Here is a 20821-nt window from a genome sequence, read left to right as displayed (position 1 = left end):
CAGATCTTGTGCTAATTCCGAGTCTGCTAGAACTTACCAGTGCAGTCACCGGCGGTACTCAACTTCCTATAAATCAGAACACATTCGGGAATAACGAACTTGAGGACAAAAAAAGGGACATGGTGACATACATAAAACATTACAAAAATCTCCAGACCTGTGGATGATTATAAACCACAGCACTCAGTGCAGGGAGGACACAGGGTCCAGTTTTACATGATGCACCTGTTCCAAGCACACAGCTTTGAACAAACAAGAGCATTTCAAAAACCTGTCCTTGTTTGTGACAGGGTTTAGCTGGGAGAGCATGGAAATGCTGGTCCCTCTGGTGAGATGAATGGCTAGAGATGGACAGGTGACAGCTCCTCAAAACGCCTGCGGCATCTGCCACTCAAGACTCTGCTGGAACCAAGCTCCTGGCCGACGCGGGGGCGGAGGGAGGTGAAGGGCCCTGTCTCCCTCCATCTGTCTCCAGCAACCCCCAGGGTGCAAAAGAGAAATTCACAGAGGCCCCACAGTGCCTGATGCATGCATCTGCTCGCTTTCTTGTAAAAGGATTTTCTGCTCTGAGTTGACTATTCCAGAGCATTTTGCTTCCGGGTGGTGCCTTCTGACACCTGTTTTATTGCCCATCCTTATCCTCTAGTTTAAAACCTTCGGTTAACAGACAGACTGCAGTGTGTGTTCAGGGCTCTTGGGCCCTGCCCTGCCCTCCCTGGGCCCTCAAATCACCTCTGTCTTTGTGGCTTCCTCCAGCGGGGAGCCCTCAGTCTATGACTGATGGAACCCTCTCCTTGGTGGGCAGCTCAGAGGATGGCACTGCCTGAAGGGGGCCCGAGGTGGGGGGTTCGTGTTGGCTCCCACAGCCCTGAGTAGGGCGCATGCCCAGAGTATTTGGTGGCTTGACTTGATCTTTGTCATGGCAACTCCTCCTGGTTGTGTCTGGACACCCTCAGGAGACGCCATGTTTATAAGCCACATGGTTCATCTTTAGGAAACGACCAAACAGAAAATGGGTGTACAGGTGTTTGCATCAGACACACATGCTGCTAGGACTCAGAGAGCCCCCTGAAGGGCCAGGCTTGGGGCTTTCCACCCATTATTCACATGGCGGTGCCACTTTCCTGAGTCTGAATGAGGCTCTGATGGGATTTGTTCTGTATGTCCCAGTGCACTTGACCACTCGCCCAAAGAGCTAGGGCGAGTTTCAGTTGGTGCCAGAAGGCATGGGAATTCAAGTGACAGATTATCTAAGTTCCTCAATCAAGCCTTCAGTTTGCTAATTAAAAATATTTCTGTTGTAAGAGGAACACAATCTCTGTATAAGTAGTTAAGGGAAGAGAGAGATACAGATTTCTGTTTCTGCTGATGCAACAAGTCTTCTGCAGAAAACAGCTACAGATTCTTTATGAAATATAAATAATACTTTTAAGCACTGATGCTATTCATAAAATTCAGAATCTGGCTCTTAATTCCCTTTTCTCATTTAATTATTGTTATAATAGCGCAGTTAATAAAGGAAAGAAACATTTTGTGAAATGAAATGAAATCAGGATATGTTAGATGCTCAAACGTAGATGATGCCTGAGGCAGACACAGCACACGGAGCCCTCAGGCTTCCCTTGGCTCCAGACTCAGGGCCTCTGGGGGACGGAAGGGTCTTCCAGCTCCAGTCTCAAGCTTGAACCTGCCACGCAGGTGAAGGTGCCTAGGTAAATGCCCAGTCCCTTCTAGCAGGGTTCTTTTCCTCACTGTAACATGCTCCAAGCAACTGGGGACAGTGGATTTAGACATGAGAACCAAGCTTCTATTTTTGTTTGCAGGTAAAAGTCAAAGTTATACTGCAGGAGGGGAAGGAGGGGACTTCCCTGGTAGTCTAGTGGTTAAGACTCTGTGCTTCTACTTCAGGGGTGTGAGTTTCATCCCTGGCTGGGTAACCCACATGCCTCATGGCCAAAAAATAAAATAAAAAAAGTCTTAAAAAAAAGTTATATTGCAGGAAATTTGATTTTGAGGGTTAGAAACATTGATATATGCATCATGTACCATACTTGCTACATCTCTGATTTCAAGAAATTATTTAGTCCCTTGAAACTCAATTTTTTCATCTATAAAATGGGGATAATAAATTCCCAGCTTTCAGACTCACTGAAAAGATTAAATAAGATAAAGTGAGCACATCAACTAGGTCCTAGCATCACTCAGCAAGTTTGGGTTCCTCTCCACCCTCAACATCACTCAGAGCATCAGCTCCTTGGCGGACCCACCAAAACTATACATAACACTCTCCTCTCTCTTTGGTGTATAAAATGTGCCTACACTGGGGGCTGAATCAAATGATTTGCGTTGGAGTAAACGAAGTTATGGACAAATACTACACTTGGGCCTCCACGCTGAGTCCTCCACATTGTCAGTTCCAACTTGCTGCCTCTTTCAGGGGTGGCTCTGGGCCAGGCCCGCTGCCAGCCAGGTCTGGCCTTGGGACGCCATCACCCTCCCTGGTCCCATAGTCACCAAGTGATGTGAGGGCAGTGCCCTGTCACGGACTTCCCGAGAGAACATGCGTGTGCAACAGCTCAGACTATAGCAGCATCAGGAGCGAGGGAGGGCTTGTTCAAATGCAGGCTCCACGTTCCACCCTGGTGGCTCTGATAGAGCAGGTCGGTGGGGCCAGACAACATGACTTTCTATCCCACTGAGGCTGTAGATGCTGTTGGCCAGGACTGCCCGAGAAGGCAGGTGTAGGGTGTTTAACCTGGACCAAGACTCGGCAGGTACAGATGCTGCCCACCTCACTGATACTTTGACTGATACCTAAGGCCTTTTTTGAATCACAAAGTCTGTTTGAGAAAAGACCCCACGTCTCCGTCCAGCTGTCCCTTCACCTGGGGACCCAGGTGTGTGCTGACAATTCCCATTTCCGGTGTCTGCAGTCGGGCTTTAGAGGCAGGGACAGAAGGCCCGGGGGCCTCAGGGCTGGGCTGGAGCGCTGGGTGCCTGGGGCTGTCTGCCTCCTGGGCCTGCAGTGCCTGGGTCTCAGCCACAAGCTCCCATGGACCCATGTTCCTCAAGGGGCAATCCACGCTCACAGCACAAAGAGAAGAAGGGCTGAGAGCGGGGGATCTCAGAGCCTCTCCTCTTATTCCAAGAGTGAAGGCAATTCCACAGGCCTCCAAACACTTGCTCTTCACTCCAAGAATGTGGGCAGCAGCTTCCACGGAGACGGCTGTTAATTTGCTGTTAATAAATGATCAGAATCCTTTCCATCGAAGGTATTAAACATCCTGACTGGCCAGGCTCAAGTCTAGGAGGTTCTTAAGGTGTGAAGGATAACATTACTCTCCGAGAAGGAGGATCTAATGCCAGTCTCCACAATTGTGGCTGGATTTTTGTTATATTTACCGTCTTTCAGACAAAGATGCTCTGCCTGCCTTGCCCTGCTCCAGAGACAGGCCTCCCCCAGGGTCAGGGAGAAGCCGAGATTAGGAACGACCTGGTCTCTAGGCGACCCATCCTGGGCCCCGCCTCTGCTTACCCAGAGCTTACTCAGCCCCTGCTGGCAGGTGACACTAATGTCCACTTGCAGAGTAAAAATATTGGTCCCGTTCTACAATTTGGCAATTAAAACACAGCTCTAGTGTGGAGAGCACCCTCTGCGGGAGATGGGGTAAGTCAGCAGGCCAGGACAGGAGGCTGGGGGTGGGTCGCCCCCCTTCAACTCTGGATGTGTCAGGACTGGATGCAGGGGGCGCTGACGTACACCCAGGCTCCCGGACAGCCAGCTTCCCTCAGCACCACCCTCCCGGACCTTCCTTCACCTGGTGGAACCCTCTTGCCTGTTTGCATCGGGGGAACACAGGATCAGGGTGCTACTGACACTGAGCAGTGGGCTCTGAGCCTGAGGTCTTCTGGGGGCCCCATCTGCCCACGTGCCTTTGTCCAGGTCCCACTGTGCATCCCAATCCAGGGTGTACGCAGCACCCATGGCCACTGCTTGGGTCCAGGAGCTCCGAGCCTCACTCCACTCACCACCCCTAGAGTCTAGTTGGCCTGGAGTCTAGTTCTACAACCTGGATTTGTGCACCCCAGAGTAGGGGCTTTTGGCGTGTGTAGAACCAACTCACCAAAGAGACGCGCAGACAGACCCTTCAGGCCAAAGCTGGATGTGGAACAACCACTGGGCACAACTCTGGCCAAGTAGGATGGCTCCATCACCCCTCCCCACACCCGTCCATCCTCTGGGACCAAGATCTCAGAGCAGCAGCCGTGCCACACCCCCCTGGAAGGGCCTCTGGGGTCTCTTGGTTTCCTTGCAAAGAGGGGCTGCCCTCGGGGGCCACTAGTGGATTCTCCCCTCCCTCCTCACTCTTTGTAGGATCAGGAAAGCGGGGCAGGGGACACAGGAGCACACATAGGGACTCTCACCCAACACACTGAATCAGGACAGACAATGGCAAGAAGCAGTGAGAGGCCAGGGTCCTTCCCAAAGCAAGAGGAATGAACGTTTCCAGCACAAGGCCTGGCTGGACAGCCCCAGAGTCCCGGACACTGGAGAGGGAGCCCCAGGTGCCCTGAGGACGCTGTGGGCTCTGGAGCAACAGAAGAGGCTGCATTTCTCCCCATCTGGTGGGGATAATGGGTGAGGCTGAAACTCCCTCTTTAATTGACAAGTACATGTCTTCCTTTGATTAATAAGAATGGGAACGTAGATAATTTCTGAGTGACAGGAACAGAGAGGAAGTATTTAAAACCTGGGCTCTATGAAGGCACAAGGAGAAGGTTTGCCATGAAAAAGGGCCAGGAACCGACTCTCTTAGAGCCTTGCCACTGGACAGAGGGCCCAGTTACTGGCCAAGACAGGCCATTTGGGATGAGTGCAGAGGCGCCATGTCACGCGACCCTATTTTATGTGTGAGCCTTTCACAAAGAAAACAGAACCCACTTTGCCTCTGTTCCAGCAATCCCCACGGACTCTCCCAACACAGGGTCCATCCTGCTGGTGCCCCACGAGTGTCCGCTCAGAGGCCTGGATCCCAACCTGCTGCTTTCCCCACAGCTGCCCCCTGAGGATGCGCCCAGGTCTGCTGGGGTGAGGCTGGGCCCCCGAGACCAGGTTTCCCCCTGCAGCACCCCCACCCTGTCCTTGCTGGCCTGGGCGCACCGGTCGCGTGCGTGTGGCCGACAGGAGGCCTTACCTCGTGGGACAGGTAGAAGGCGGCGATGCCCAGCGGCCAGAAGCAGCAGAGCATGGAGAAGACGCTGAGGCCCAGGTGGTCCCGCGGGGGCATCACAAGGAAGTTGTCCTCGCTCTCCGTGTCGCTGGAGTAGTCACTCTGCCAGGAGAGACAGATGGGAGGGCGAGGGTCAGCGGGGGTCTCCCACCATCACTGACGCAGGGGTCAGGCCTGGCAAGCCTGCCCGGCAAATGTGCATCCCCCACAGGAAGAGAAAGACTCCAAGGATGGGCTCTGGGCTGTTCCAGGGAGATTAAACCTACAGCCCAGTGGACCTCTGGGATGGGGTGCAGACATCAGGGTGTCCACTGGAGAACGGGGCTGGGGGAGCATGCAGGCAGTGTGTGGAGTCCACTCCTTGTTCTAAGACGTCAACCTGGTTTCAGGACGAGGCAGGACTGGTGTTGGGGTCGGGACACTGCCTTGAATCCCTTCTTTCCTTAGACTGTGACCTAAATAAGGACGTCGTGGGCCTGGTCTTGAGCCCCAGTGTGTCTCCTGTTTGGTTAATCAAACGCACATAAAGCTGCCAATTGGAGCCTCCACTGCGCCTGTGCAGGAAGCTTCCTGCTGGACTGTTTGTGTCTTGTCTGGGGGGAAAACAGGCACACAGGGAGGGGCTCACCCCGATGGCAAGGAGTGACCTTCTCCCGGGCCCCCAGGGTGGGAGCGGGTGACACACTGTCCACACAGCACCCAGCTGCCCTCCACGCATACAGACACACGTGCACATACAAACACATACACACAAACACACACATAGACACAAACACAAACACACACAGACACATAGATATACAGACACAAGCAAACATACATCCAAACACATGCACACAGTTACACACACAGACCCACAAACATACAAACAGACACATGTACACACACACAAACACACACAGTTACACACAGAGACACATGCAGATACACATAGACACATGTACACACACACAAACACACACAGTTACACACATAGACACATATAGATACACACAGACACATGCACACACACAAACACACATTTGAACACACAGAGACACAGAGACACACAGTTACACACACACGTAGACACAGACACATGTGTGACACACACACACAGACACATACAGATACACACAGACACATGCACATGCAAATACACATACAGATACATGCACGCACACACGAACACATACGCACGGTTACAGACACACAAACACACACAGACACATACAGATACACACAGACACATGCACACATACACAAACACACCCAAACACACATCCAGACACACACACACACACCCTCCTCGGGTCCCCAGCACCCCTCCCTTTCCCCTCTGCTGGGTGAGGTTTGCAGAGCTCCTGTCTTTCCTCTGTTGCATCGCCTCCCAAAGAATAAAGGGAAGGGGGGACACCCATCCTCACTCCTGCAGAGGTGCAACCCGTGGCCCCAGGGAGACATCTCACACGGCGGGGCCTGGGAGTGTGGGCTGTGGGCAGATGCACATATGCCCTGCTGCAGGGAGGCCAGAACCCTCGATCCAGGACGGGGAGGCCAGGTAGCGTATCCAGGAACCTCAGCACTGTGCTGGAACTGCCACGCTGCCCTCGATGGCCCTCTGCATGGGGTCTGGGGAAGGGACCCCACAGTCAGGGCAGGACCTGAGGGCCTGGGAGAGACACAGAGGATGGGGCTGAAGGACAGATCCAGAGAGGATGCATGTCACGTGATGGTCAGTCTATGCAGGTGGGAATCCTGGTGCCTGTGTGACATCTCTGATTGTTCAGGCTTCGGGCTTCAGTGGCGGTTTTTTGTTTTGTTTTAGTTTACCAAGAGTTTAAATATGTGGGCTAGCTGGATTCTCACAGCAGCTCTAGAAATAGCGGCTATGGCTATTTTTCCTGTTATTTCTATTTGGCAAAGGACACCCTGGCCTCTGGGAGGTTACAATGTCCCCAAACCACAGAACTGGCCAGCCAGCCAGGTCACCCTAGACCTCTGTGCTCCCCACTGTCTGAATACTAGTGTCTGGTCATCTGCCAACCCTACTGGCCTCAGTGCCTTCTTATCTGAAGCTGGGGTGTCTTCTCCACGCCCTTTTGCCCTGGGATTCTGATGACCACTTCTTGACTGCTCAGTTTCATGGTGGTGACGGGGAGGCCAGTGGCCAGAGGGGTCAGTGGGAAGTCCTCCAGTCGAAGAGCAGTGGAGTGCGAGCTGTGACCACAGACCTCGCAGAGACGCCCGGGCCTCGACTCCCTTCTCTGGAAATAGCTTCTGATGACACAACCATGTAAAGGTTCACCCCTCAAAATCTTCACAGAGTTTTATTTAGAGTATAAGGGAGCCACTTCTGTAAACTACAAAGCTGTGGCTACATGGCATCAAAATAGCTAGTCAATTTTGATTAAAATTGATTTTTAAAAACTCAGATAAATTACAGGGCAGACAAAAACAGCCCAGCTCTCTGTACATTCTCCCTCCCATCAGCAGCAGTGCTGTAGATACAATTGGTCCTGGGCATTGTGCCATCAGATCAGGGAGAGGGTCTGGGGGGTGACAGGGACACCAACAAACCAAGAAGAGAAAACACACAACTGCCATCACCAAGGCACGAGCCACACAGAGCAACTGTTTCTGAAAATCCTCTTCATGGGTCATTAGATTAGAATATCTGCAAGGTAGGATGCAAGCATCCAAAGGCATTCACCATCCATATGGTTGGAGGAACAGATGCTTCAAGTGGGCAGAGCAGGTCTGGACCCCCTCCCCGTGGCCAGGCAGTCCGCCTTCAGCCGTGACCTCCATGCAGAGAGCTGGTTCTCCGCCCCTGAGGTTTCTTCCTTGGGAAGATTTCATAGGATAATCACAGAGCCCGGCTGGACACATATCAGTCCTGTGAGCATAGCCAGGAGGGTGCAAGGGTGCAGGGGGCTGCACCTCTTGTCACTCATCTCTTTCAAGGCCTCACTCCCACACTAACTCCCTGCGCCCCTACTGCCCCCTCATCCCCTGGCCTTCTCTGCTGGGGGGAAACATCTCTGCTGGGGGGAGCATCTCTTCTGCGGGGAGCATCTCTGCTGGGGGGAGTGTCTCTGCATGGCCTGGGTTGGGAGGCAGAGACCAGGAGACACTGGGAATTGGGAATTCCGTGAAGCCTGCATGGTGCTCCCGACAGCACTGCTTCAAAATGGCAAAATCACAGAGGACTCTATGTGGACTTCTACACGGTCATGGAAAATGGTGTTGTAGATGCTTATTCACTGCCCTGGAAAGATGCTGTAGTAACCGAGGGAAAGAAAGAGGTAGAGCGTGGAACAAGTCATATTTCCTCCAAAATGTCAGAAATTAAGCTGCTTACAGGTGACGGGGGCACATCAGTGATTTTTTTCTTTCTTTTTGCATTTCTAGTTTTTCCTACAAGAAGCAAGGTTATTGGCGATGAAACTTACAAAGGAGCGGACATGCTGACAGGTGGGGCTCCCCCGTCCTTCATTCTCACATGGAGCACATAGGATATGGTCCACTTGGAGACACTGCATCAGGGGGCCCAAGGAGCAGCCAGTGGAGCAGATCAGAACTCAGCACAATACTGGAGCTCCTTGAGATGCAGGTTTGACCCACCAGGCCACGGAGGGTTAAGACCGCCCGCGGTGCCCATGTCTACACTGACCAGCATGGCACCACTGCCCCCCTGAGTCTATTGTTGTTGTTGTTATTCAGTCACTCAGTCATGTCTGACTCTTTGTGACCCCATGGACTGCAGCATGCTAGATTTCTCTATCCTTCACCATCTCCTGGAGTGTGCTCAAACTCATGTCCATTGAGTTGGTGATGCCATCCGACCACCTCATCCTCTGTTGTCCCCTTTCTCCTGCCTTCAATCTTTCCCAGCATTAGGGTCTTTTCCATTGAGTCAGTTCTTCACATCAGGTGGCCAAAGTATTGGAGTTTCAGCTTCAGCATCAGTCCTTCCAATGAATATTTAGGACTAATTTCCTTTAGAATTGACCAGTTTGATCTCCTTGCAGTCCAAGGGACTCTCAAGAGTTTTCTCCAGCCCCACAGTTCAAAAGCATCAATTCTTCAGCACTCAGCCTTCTTTATGATCCGACTCTCAGATCCATACATGACTAGTGGAAAAACCATAGCTCTGACTAGACGGATGTTTGTTGGCAAAGTGGTATCTCTTTGGAGGACATTCTGTGTGCCATCTGCTATGGGCCATTTTCTTTGCCTAGTGACTAGTGAACTGCATTCTTTGTCTAAATACTCAGTTTTAGCCCTTTGGTTTGGTTTAAATACCATGTCAAGTGCAAACGTAAATTCTCCTCAGTTAGCTTTGTTTATATAAACTGAAGTTCTCTTAACAACTTCTTGCCTTTTGAAAGGTACTCAGATGTGTGTTTAAATATGTATTTTGAAATGGGTGTAACTTGCTTTACCTACTAGATGTGTAAATATAACTTTTGTAAGTAAAAATCATTATGCTCTCTAGGTTTGTCATAGCTTCCCTTCCAGTGTGCTTTTCTTCGTGTGTGACTTTCTGCATATAAGAGCTTCATGTAATTGCATAAAGCAATGGTCATCCCTTTAGATCTTCTTCTTCCCCTTTATGTTACACCTGTCAGAGGGATATAACATGTTACACACTGGGTTCCCTGCTCTTTGCAGGTGGAAAGTCCAAAGTATCTTTGGCACCATGGGTTGGGATTGGTTTGAACTAGGACTTGACTCTCAGAGTCACATGAGTACAGGGTCAGTTCAGGGTCTGAAATTTCTGGCCTGGGTGCTCTGATGGTCTTGTCTCATCCAAGTGGAATGATGTCCATCCTCATTTGAAGAAAGGAGAAGCAAAACCACATGAAGATACCATGTTCTACCTAAACCAGCCATCCTGTCTGTTAGGCTGTGGGGACACAGGCTGGCTGGATGCAAATTGGTGCCACCTTAGGAAGCAGATCTGTCAGTGTGCAGCACAATTAAATACGTGCTGAATTTTGGCCCAATAATCTCACTTCTAGGTTATTTATCCTGAAGATTCACCTTTGATAGTAGAAAAATACATATGCTCAAGGTTATTCATTGCAGCCTTGTATGTAATTGCAAAATATTGGGAATGACCTAAACGCTCATTTGAAGGACAGTGGTTACATAAACAGTGAGGCGTTCACCCCATGGGATAAAGAGCGGCTGAAAAAAGAGTGTGTGATACTGATGTGAGCAGACTGGATTAGATTGAGGATGTTAGTTTCCATCTATCTATAAATAGATTAAAAAAATAAGTATGTCCATGTACACATGGACAGTGTACACACATGGTTACACAGATGTGTTTATGTATGTATGTGCTACATGTTTCTTCCAGCTCAGTCTGCGGAGAAGGCCTGGGACAACACACCCACTCCCGGTAATGAGCAGACCCCGTGCCTAGACAACAGTTTCTAAACACGGTTCTCCAATATGTGGAACCAGGGCACTTTGAAGAAACGACCGATTTCAGGGTCAGCGCTGCCAAATCCAAAACAGACCTGGGACAGCTCGCTGCACAGGAAATGATGATAAAATGGGTAAGAAATGATTAATTGTGTCAAAAGGACACAGAGCCAACCAGAAGGGGCGCCTGTCTAACCTGTAACAAAGTGAGAATAAACACAACATGAATACTGTAAGGATGGACAGGAACCCATAAAGTAACAATCAAAGGTCCAGCCTGTATGAAGCAATAAATGTGCAAACAAATAAATATGGGGGAAGGGAAAACTCTACCCCACGGATGAATGCCCAGCTAATGAATACAGAAGGCGCCATGAGGTTAGGAGCTTGTAAAGAATGTTAAAACCAGTAAGTGAACAACTAGTGCTAAGTGGGGTGCTCCATTCTCACACAGCACCTCCCCGCAAGATGCTTATTAATTCCAGAGAAATGCTGCTTGGCTGGGAGACACCTGGCAAATGCCACTTGCAAAAGGGGATAGAATCACCGCTTCTCAGGTGTCCCACAGACATGCCACGCTGGTGACAGGACACGTGGAGGCAGGTATCTCCTCGTGGGGGCCCTGCCCACAGCACCATCCCCTGAATTCAACCAGTAGGAATCACCAGATGACCCAGAAGGAGGGCTCCCCTGTAAAACAACCGACCTGGACTCTCGAAACATGTCAAGAACATGAAGGTGATGGCAGAAGAAAGGTTCCAGATTATAGAGGACTATGATCAGAGAACAGCCTCAGGGCTTCCCTGGTGGTTCAGTGGTAAAGAACCTGCCTTCCAAGGAGGAGATGTGGGTTGGATCCCTGGGATGGGAAGATGCCCTGGAGAAGGGAACGGCAACCCACTCCAGTATTCTTGCCTGGAGAATCTCATGGACAGAGGAGCCAGTCCATGGTGTTGCAGAGCCCGACACGACTTAGCGACTAAACAACAAAAACAACAAAAAGAGGAGAGCAAGAAAATGCAAGATTGGGTCCTGAACTGGGTCTAATTTTTTTCCCTTTTGCTATGAGGACAATATTGAAAGAACTGGAAAAATGTACATAAGATCTATAGATGAGATGACAGTACTGGAATGATTTTAATTTCCTGACTTTTATAATTGCACTTGTTTTTAGAAAATACACCTGGCCCATTTAGGGGTAAAAGGACATCTTGTCTGACACTTTCTTGCAAAGAGCTCAGGAAAACATATGCACATTGAGAGAATGGTAATGCACCCAACGCTAAATGGTTAAGACCAAAAGAAACCAGGTGACAAGCACACAGGGATTCTTTGCACCACTCTTGCAATTCTTCTGTCTGAAATTATTTCAGACATAAAAAGTCAAAATTTCCCTCACACGTGCCATTTTAGAAGGAAAAAAATTATATTTTAAATTGAATTCTTTCTTTTGGGGATTAAGCATTGCATTCACTTTTCCTTCTTTTTTCATTATGCTTTAATGGAAACACTGAGAGTTATGGGGGGAAATGAAAAAAGTATCGAATTCACTCTTTTTATGACACATGAATAATTCATTTTACACTGCGATTTGGCATTTCATCAAGTTTGTCCTTTTTGTGTTTCTGCAGAGAAGCCACTTAGTAGTGTCGGTGTCACACACCTGCTCTCTCAGGAGCTCAGAGACGTGCGAAGCCCAAGGCGGCTCCTGGAACAAAGCTGGGTCACCGAACCAACGGGTGGCTGCATGTCCACCCCTACCGGGGCCAGTGACAAAGGGCTCCCAGGTGAACCTGGTGGCGGACAGGTCACCTGGGCCTGTGAGGATGATGTTGTCCTCGACTGAAGGTGAGGAGGGTGGGTGGGGAGCGGGGGCCCTAGTGGAGTGTTCACCTCCTGGGAATGAGCTATGGGGACACAGCATCCATTCAGCCATCCTCACCCATCTGTCTGCCCAGAGAGGTGGGGCGCACACCTCCTGGGAACGAACTATGGGGACACAGCATCCATCCAGCCATCCTCATCCATCTGCCCACCCACCACAGAGGATCTGCACCCCAAGGAAGTACAGGAGTTACTTGTGCCTCGGGAGGGGCCAGTGAGAACAACAGGGCCTTTCTCTGAGAGCCCAGCCACCCCCTCCCTCCTGGGCCTCCCACCTGCCCAGGCTCCAGAAGCCTCTCTGGCTGGAGTGGGGGCCATGGTTGTCGTGCTCTGGAGCAGGCTGACTGTGGACCTCTTGCCTGTTCAATGCCTCCTTCATCCTCTTGTAGCATCAGGGACTGGCCAAGGACGCCAGCCCCTGTGCAGGGTGAGGTTCTCAGAGCTCCATGCCCCACTTCTGCAGCAACAAGAAAGCCACTAGGAGCAGAGACCCCAGGGCCTGCCTACCTGGTGTCCCTCAACCTTTTGCCATGGAGTGTGGCCACCGCCCTACATGTCTGCATGTGCCTGTGGCACAGGTGGGCTCCCTAGTTTGTAAAATGAGAGTATTTTCTAAACCAAGGGATGCCTCTATGCAAGACCCATCACAGTAAACCTATGACCGTATATCAAGGCACTGGCTAGGCTGTTCAAAGTCATCAGTTACCAGACGGAGGTTCAAGAGGGAGGGGACATATGTATGCTTCCCCAGATCCTGATGCTGGGAAAGACTGAAGGCAGGAGGAGAAGGGGATGACAGAGGACGAGATGGTTGGATGGCATCACCGACTCAATGGACATGAGTTTGAGCATACTCTGGGAGATGATGAAGAACAGGGAAGCCTGGTGGGCTGCAGTCCATGGGGTTGCAAAGAGTTGGACACGACTCAGCAACTGAACAACAACAATGCCTGATTCAAGTTGATGTTTCGAAGAAACCAACAAAATTCTGTAAAGCCATTATCCTTCAATTAAAAATTAAAATGAAAAAAACACTCATTTCCCAAGTTTCTTTACTGTTCTGAAATATTCCATTTTATTGAAAGGAATGCATGTATTTAAATTGTATTTTAGTTAGTTTGAAGATTATAGGGTATTAAAATTCATTAAAGATGGCCTTGTCCAATATGTGTACGTACGTATATGAATAAATTATTTTACTCACTGTGTCTGTGTGTGAGGTCACATCTAAAAACTCTTCAACTAAGTCTAGGTCACAGAGATGTATATGTGTATACACACACACACAGACCCTTTGAAACAATTTTAGACTACATAAAAGTGTCGAAACTAGAACAGAGTTCCTGTAGGGACTGCAAAGATAGAACGCAGCCCCATATCCGTGACCGCACCTCTTACGTAAGCGTGGCCCAGAGCCTAAACTAGGACACAGCCTCTGCCCGGGGCAAGACCCCTGACCAGCCCCCTCAGCACCAGGCCCCAAGGGTCACCCAGGCTGCCAGGGGTGTCAGCAGTTCACTCCGTTTTATTCCCGAGTGATTTTCCACAATAAGTAAGTGCCGCTGTGTGTTCGTCCATTCGTCCACCGAAGGCCTTTTATTTTCAGTTTTTGATTCTTACTAATAAAGGCTGTGATGCACTCGTGAAAATTTCTGCTTGAACATAGAATTCGTGTCTTTAAATACCAAGAATGGGGTTGCTGGGCCACACGGTGTTTAACTTTACAGGAAAACGATCAACTGTCTTCTGGGGAGGCCGTCTGGCTTCTGCATCCATACGGCACTCGGTAGTTGTCGGTTCCCAGCATCCTGCCCTCCCACGCTCTGTGCGGGGCTCACTTGTGCTGGCTTTAGTTCACTTCTCCCAAGGTGGTGATGTGGACATCTCTGTGTGCTTATTTGCCATTTGTATCTCTTATTTGGGGAGGTATCTGCTCTCTCTTGGATGTGGCAGCTGGCTCCTTCCACACTCTCCTTCAAGTCCCTGGCATCCTTCCCTTAGCTTTTGCTTCCCAAATGCAGACATCCTGCCTGCCAGGTGGACCCCAGGTGTTGTGAGAAGGGACTCAGAGCTGGTGGATCAGAGGTCAGCCCCCTGTCTGACATTCTCCTGTCTGCCAGGAGTCTGACATTCTCACACCTGACCCCCAGTCCATGCTAAGGACAGCAGACGGGGGGTGGCGGTTACAGGGAGGGTGGTGGGCAGTTCCAGCTGGAACAGAGGACAGAGCCGAGAGTCCCATAGAAGCACACTGACCTCCAGCGGGCACTGCCCGATGCCAGGACCCTGCCCAAGCCACCAGCATCCGCCCGGCAAGGAGCTCACCTGCCTCCTCCGTGAGGCTGCACCAGTTCGTTGCTACGTTTCTAGAAGACACATGGAGAGGAGGATCCTTAGCCATCCTCACTGCCTCCTGAGGCTAAGCGTGAGGCAGTGAGGACTCGTGGAAAGAGCCAGGGGAGGAGGTGCCTGGGCAGAGGCAGCGAGAGAGGCTGGTGCCACCCGGACACCAAAGGCTTGGCAGCACCGGCGGGCCTCGGGGAGAGAGGTTCTAGAAGGAGGGGCCGGAGCTCCAGTCTGCCCCACACTGTGCAGATCACCTCTGGGTGATCTGCTTCTCACCTCATCTCAAGAAGGATCCAGAGCAACCAGGATGACGAGGAAGGTCAAGTGATACCCTACTGGGAAGAGCAGGGTCCTGGGGCAGGGGGCTCAAGGGGTGAACCTTGTTGATGGGTTAAGGACCCTCCTTAGAAGAAGAAGAGAGGAGTCCTCAGGCATCCCAAGGGGGCACTGAGGGTAGCCCCTTTTTAGCGAGGGAAACCTTCTTGTAGATTCTCCATGAGGTGGCTTAGCAGCTGCCTGGACCACTGAGCGGTGACACCCCCTGCCCTCACTGCTCACAGTGTGGTCCAGGGGCGGCAGCATCAGCCTCGCTGGAAGCTGTCAGAAATGCAGTTGCCCAGGCCCCACCCTAGACAGCCAGGACCTACCTACACAGAGGCTGCTGGGCTCAAGAGAGGTGTTTGGATGGGGAGTCACATGGATTCCGCCTTGGGGGTGTCTCTCCACCGTCACATGTCAGGAATGTCCCAAGTTGTCTGCCCTGACACCTACCTCTGGACCAACGTCCACTTCAGCAAATACGCAGCAACGACAACAATGACAAGCCCCCCGTCACTCATTCTGTTCTCTGTCCTCAATTCTCCTGGGTTCTTCAGCCTCCATGAGGCTCTTCATCTTGTTCCAAGATGGACAAACTTCTGCAAGGGACAGCGGCCTGGTGGCCCTGCCGAGCTTGTCCACATGAAGCACCTCTGACTCTGTTCTCTCCAGAGGGACCGCATGGCTGTCCCTGGGAGCTTCGATCTTACTCAATCCCATGGACACTCTAAGGATGGGCAGGGGGCTGAGTGGGGTTGGCGGGGCCCCCCTACCCTCTCCTCTTTCCTCCGCAGTCACGGGGAAAGTCTATTAGCTAGAACGACCTTGGGATTTCTCTCTTCTTAATGAAATGCCAATAACAGTCTTCATGTTCTGCTTTCTCCTTATGCCTTATTTGGAGCCTGTCTCTATTTTTGTGGTTTGCGGGAAACACAGTCTGCTCTTGTGTCTCAGCACCAAGCTGATCGCTGCCAGGAGGCCCTGGGGCCACCACAGGCCCTGTGGGGCACTGTTTCCATGTCTGCCCCGTGAACTTGATGTTGGAGACTTTTTAAAGCATCCCATGAAACGAACTCCAGGTCACATAAATGCTTACCAGGAGCATAAATGCTCAAGGAGCCTGGTTGCTCACACAGGGAGAATCTGGCTGCATTTTGATTATAAAAAAGGACGACACTGACCTGGAAGGCCCTCAGACAGAGTGGTTTATTCATTGATAGACCGATCAGCGTGACGGGTCATCAGGCGCCCACTTGGTGCTGAGTTGGGGATGTATCCAGGAACTCTGCCTCTGGTCATCACCTTGGAGGCTACACTCGACTCACCCATGGCCTGCTCCATCCATGGGGACACCGCCTACAACCCCGGTCCCGTGGCCAGGCCGAGTGCCTCTGTGGTTTGAAGCCCATCCTTGGACGCCTCCCATCTTGCTCCCCCTGCTGACCAGCTGGTCTCCAGGGGGCATTTCCCAGTAAATCAGGTGCTCGACAGTCCTCACATCACTGCCCGCTTCTGGGAAACTCAACCTAAGATGGCTCGACGGTGTCCAGTATGACAGAAAATAAACAAGCCAAAATACAGAGACTTTGTCAGCAGGGGCACTAACATTGTGACCTGGATGCTGGCGAGAAACTAGCTCAGTGAAGGGGAGGAGACAACATTCTGGGTGCAGGAGAGGCTGCAAAGCCATGTGCGGGGCTGGGAAGTCGAGGGGATCAGCAGTCTAGGGAGTAGGGGGAATGAGTGAGAGGTGAGGTGATGGGGGAGGGGACTGCTCACAGGACCCTCGAGTGTCTGCACTTTATTTAACTCTGTTTGGGTGATCTGCTGCTTGCTGAGATTTCAAAAGGGATAAAAGCAAAAGGACTAGAAGAGGAGACTCAGGAATTGGCTAACCTATCGAAAGCTAGATCTTCCTTCTATTTCCTAGAAGAAACACAAGAGGAAAATCCACCCAATGTCATGCTGAGACATGTGCAGACTTCACCCAGCCTGGGCCAGCAGAGCAGTGGATGGTGTGCTGGAAAGACCACCGTCCTCTGGGATCTGACCTCAGGTTACAGCTGCTCCCCTTTCACAACCTGGACCCTCCTCCACCAAGCCTCCCCGAAACACCACTGCTTTCTCTGCGAAATCCTGCTTGAATCTGTATTTCATGGTGTAGACCTCTGTGGGCAGCATCTTATGTAAGGTTATGGTTCCAAGCAATGTGCTCTGTTTCTAAATATACTTCTCTCCACTCTGAGGAGTGTCCTCCAACTTCTCAGGTTCTACCTGTTTGAGGAGGACATGGCCATCCCCCAGACCCCCTGGGGGTTCTCACTTTTCCAGGCTTGAGGTTTCTGATGACTCATCCGCTCAGCACCACTGCAGGCTGGCAGATGTTTTGCTGACAGATATCAGGTGAATATTTATGGGCACCTCGGGTGAACCATGCAAAGGGGACATTTTCCTGTGTTTTCCTACGAACACTGCCATCAGCAGCGTGCACCTCTTGCTGTGTGGATTTGTTTTTTAACTGAACAGAGGCTGTCTTCCTAACAGAGCCTTGCATTTCTCTGGTGACAGGGGCGTGATATGTGGTGTGGTTTTCATTATCCAGGAGAAAACATCCGTCCTTCTGGGACCCTCAGCCGAAATCCAGGACAGCCAAGGTGGGAGCATCCCACTTCTGAATGGGGACAGTACCCTCCCTGGAGACCAGCCAGACAGGAGCCCTCAGCACTTTGCACAGTGAGGCTTCTCTCTTGCCTCCTCTGTGTCTATTTCCTCCTGGTGGGGATGAGCACCGTGGACCCAATGCCCGGGACCACAAAGGCAACATGCAGCCTCTTTGTCCATAAGGATGGAGTCTCTCTCACCTGCTAATAGTCTGAATGATCTGATGATCCTTGCACCGGCCAAATGCCTCTTGTTACAGAAATCTAGCATAACTCCAGCACACAAGGGCCAGCCACCTGCATTATTTCCCTTGCGTTGGTTTCTTTTTGCATCTCAGAATTCACAGTATGTCTGTGAACAACCATCTGCATGTCAGCCCTGTGAGCTTTTCCTTATTTTTTAGGAAATGCTGTAAAATGGCTTGCCAAGGGAAAAAAAAAAGGAAAATATTGGCAATCATGAAGCTGGGCTCATGCTTGATTTCTGTGGTTATTCTCCCATTGTTCCCCAGCAGCACGATGGACAAAAAGCTGAACAGACCATGATATAGGGGTGACGCTTCCCATGATTCTCTTAAAAAGGGCATTGTCTGACTTCCCTGGTGGTCTGAGGGTTAAGACTCTGAGCTTCCACTGCAGGAGGCATGGGTTTGATCTCTGTCTGGGAAGTTCTGCATGCCTTGCAATCCAGCCAAAAAAGGGGGGGCATGCTGTCATCACCAAAACTTTAAATTCAAAGGTTGCCCTTCTTCTAACACACTTGAATGCTTATGATCACTTTACCTTTCTGATAACATTATGCTATAGTAAGTGGGAGATGAGGTTTTTGTCAACACAGGCCAAGGTTAAATGGCCTCCCCAGGGCTCCAGGTCTTGACGAGTGTTTTCTGCATGCATGGTGGTCACTGAACGTGGGTGTTAGGGGCACACATTGAGGAGAGACATTTCATGAAGCATTGAGCAAATCTGTCTCTCAGGGACCCCAAAGGATGCTCTTGGTCCTGGGTTTTGTTACATGAATATTGCTTGAAATAGGTGGACCTTTGGTTAAGCTTGGAGAAATTTTATTAAATTCCAATATGGTTTAGAATCAAATTTTACTGGTGTTCAAACTGACTATGACAGAGATTCACCAAAGTCACGGACTCTCCTTTCACTGTCATTCAAATCGCATTAGCTGTTTGACTCACAGCTACCTGTAATCCTATGAAAGCTGATTTCATTAGAATTGTTCAGTCGCTAAGTCGTGTCTGACTCTTTGTGACCCTATGGACTGCAGCACACCAGGCTTCCCTGTCTTCACCATCTCCCAGAATTTGCTCAAACGCATGTCCATTGAATCGGTGATGCCATCTAACCATCTCATCCTCTGTCACCCTCTTCTCTGCCTGCCTTCAATCTTTCCCAGCATCAGGGTCTTTTCCAATGAGCTGGCTCTTCGCATCAGGTAGCCGAAGTTTTGGAGCTTCACCTTCAGCATCAGTCCTTCCAATGAATATTCAGGGTTGATTTCCTTTAGGATTGACTGGTTTGATCTTGCTGTCCAAGGGAGTCTCAGAAGTCTTCCCAAACACCACAATTAGAAAGCATCAATTTTTTGGTGCTCAGCCTTCTTTATCATCCAACTCTCATATTCATAAGTGACTACTGGAAAAACTGTAGCTTTGACTTTACGGACCTTTGTCAGCAAAGTGATGTCTTTGCATTTTAACATGCTAAGTTTGTCATAGCTTTCCTTCCAATGAGCTAGTGTCTTTTAATTTCATGGCTGCAGTCACCATCCACAGTGATTTTGGAGCCCAAGAAAATAAAATCTGTCTCTGCTTCTACTTTTAACCCTTCTATTTGCCATGAAGTGATGGGACTGGATGCCATGATCTTAGTTTTTTGAATGTTGAGTTTTCAGCCAGTTTTTCACTCCCTTATTTCACCTTCCTCAAGAGGTTCTTTAGTTCTTCTTCACTTTCTGCCATTAGAGTGGTATCATCTGCATATCTGAAGTTGTTGATATTACTCCTGGCAATCTTAGAATAGCTGTAGTCTTTTTTTTTTTTTAATAAATTTATTTATTTTAGTTGGGGGCCAATTACTTTGCAATATTGTAGTGGTTTTTGCCATACATTGACATGAATCAGCCCTGGGTTTACATGTGTTCCCCATCCTGAACCCCCCTCCCACCTCCCTCCCCATCCCATCCCTCTGGGTCATCCCATTGCCCCAGCCCTGAGCATTTGTCTCATGCATCGAACCTGGAATGGTGTTCTGTTTCACATATGATAATATACATGTTTCAGTGCTATTCTCTCAGAACATCCCACCCTCACCTTCTCCCTCAGAGTCCATAAGACTGTTCTATGCATCTGTGTCTCTTATTCTGTCTCGCATACAGGGTTATCGTTACCATCTTTCAAATAGCTGTAGTCTTTTAAAAAAAATTTTATTTGGCTGCTCTGGGTCTTAGTTGCAGCACGTGGGATCTTTGAACTTCTATGTGGCATGCGGGATCTAGTTCCCTGACCAGGGATGGAACCCAGGCCTCCTGCATTGTGAGTGTGAAGCCTTAGTTACTGGACCACCAGGGAAGCCCCAGAATAACTATAGTCTTATAATGATGAAAGATTCTCCCTTTGTCAAAACAGATAAACAGTTTTCTCCCAACTGTGATTCTGAGCAGGGGCTCAGAAGCCACGGATAAGAGATCTGATCAGTGTGAGCTTGAAAAAGTAACAAGGTTTTATTTCCTTGGCATACAAATTCAATCTGACGCGCCTATCCTTCTGCTTATCGTAAAGTATTTCAGAGGAACATGACGAACGATCCCCTTGTGTTCTTATGACAGATGGATTTATTATCTCAGAGATTCTCCCCTCATCAAACGGCTATAATTACACACTCCAGTGCCTTTTACTGGCAAATGTAAGATGAGAATATAAAGATATTGATTTTTACTTTTTAAGAAACATG

At 49.9% G+C, this 20821-nt stretch overlaps 1 protein-coding gene across 3 annotated transcripts in view; it reads right to left on the bottom strand.

Annotated features, from left to right (window-relative positions):
• SYNDIG1 (synapse differentiation inducing 1) overlaps nucleotides 1-20821 on the bottom strand; it is a 108201-nt gene that overhangs the window by 30958 nt on the left and 56422 nt on the right. For all 3 annotated transcript variants that reach the window (XM_081560435.1, XM_081560434.1, XM_081560437.1), the window contains exon 3: nucleotides 5196-5333. In XM_081560435.1, the coding sequence (XP_081416561.1) occupies nucleotides 5196-5333 (138 nt within the window). The remainder of the gene's footprint in view (nucleotides 1-5195; nucleotides 5334-20821) is intronic.

Source organism: Giraffa tippelskirchi, chromosome 13 (assembly GCF_054371585.1).
Source record: "Giraffa tippelskirchi isolate mGirTip1 chromosome 13, T2T-mGirTip1v1.2.pri, whole genome shotgun sequence".
In the NCBI taxonomy this organism is placed as follows: domain Eukaryota; kingdom Metazoa; phylum Chordata; class Mammalia; order Artiodactyla; family Giraffidae; genus Giraffa; species Giraffa tippelskirchi.
Note: the sequence above shows the minus strand (reverse complement) of the source record. Positions and strands in the feature narration are given on the sequence as shown.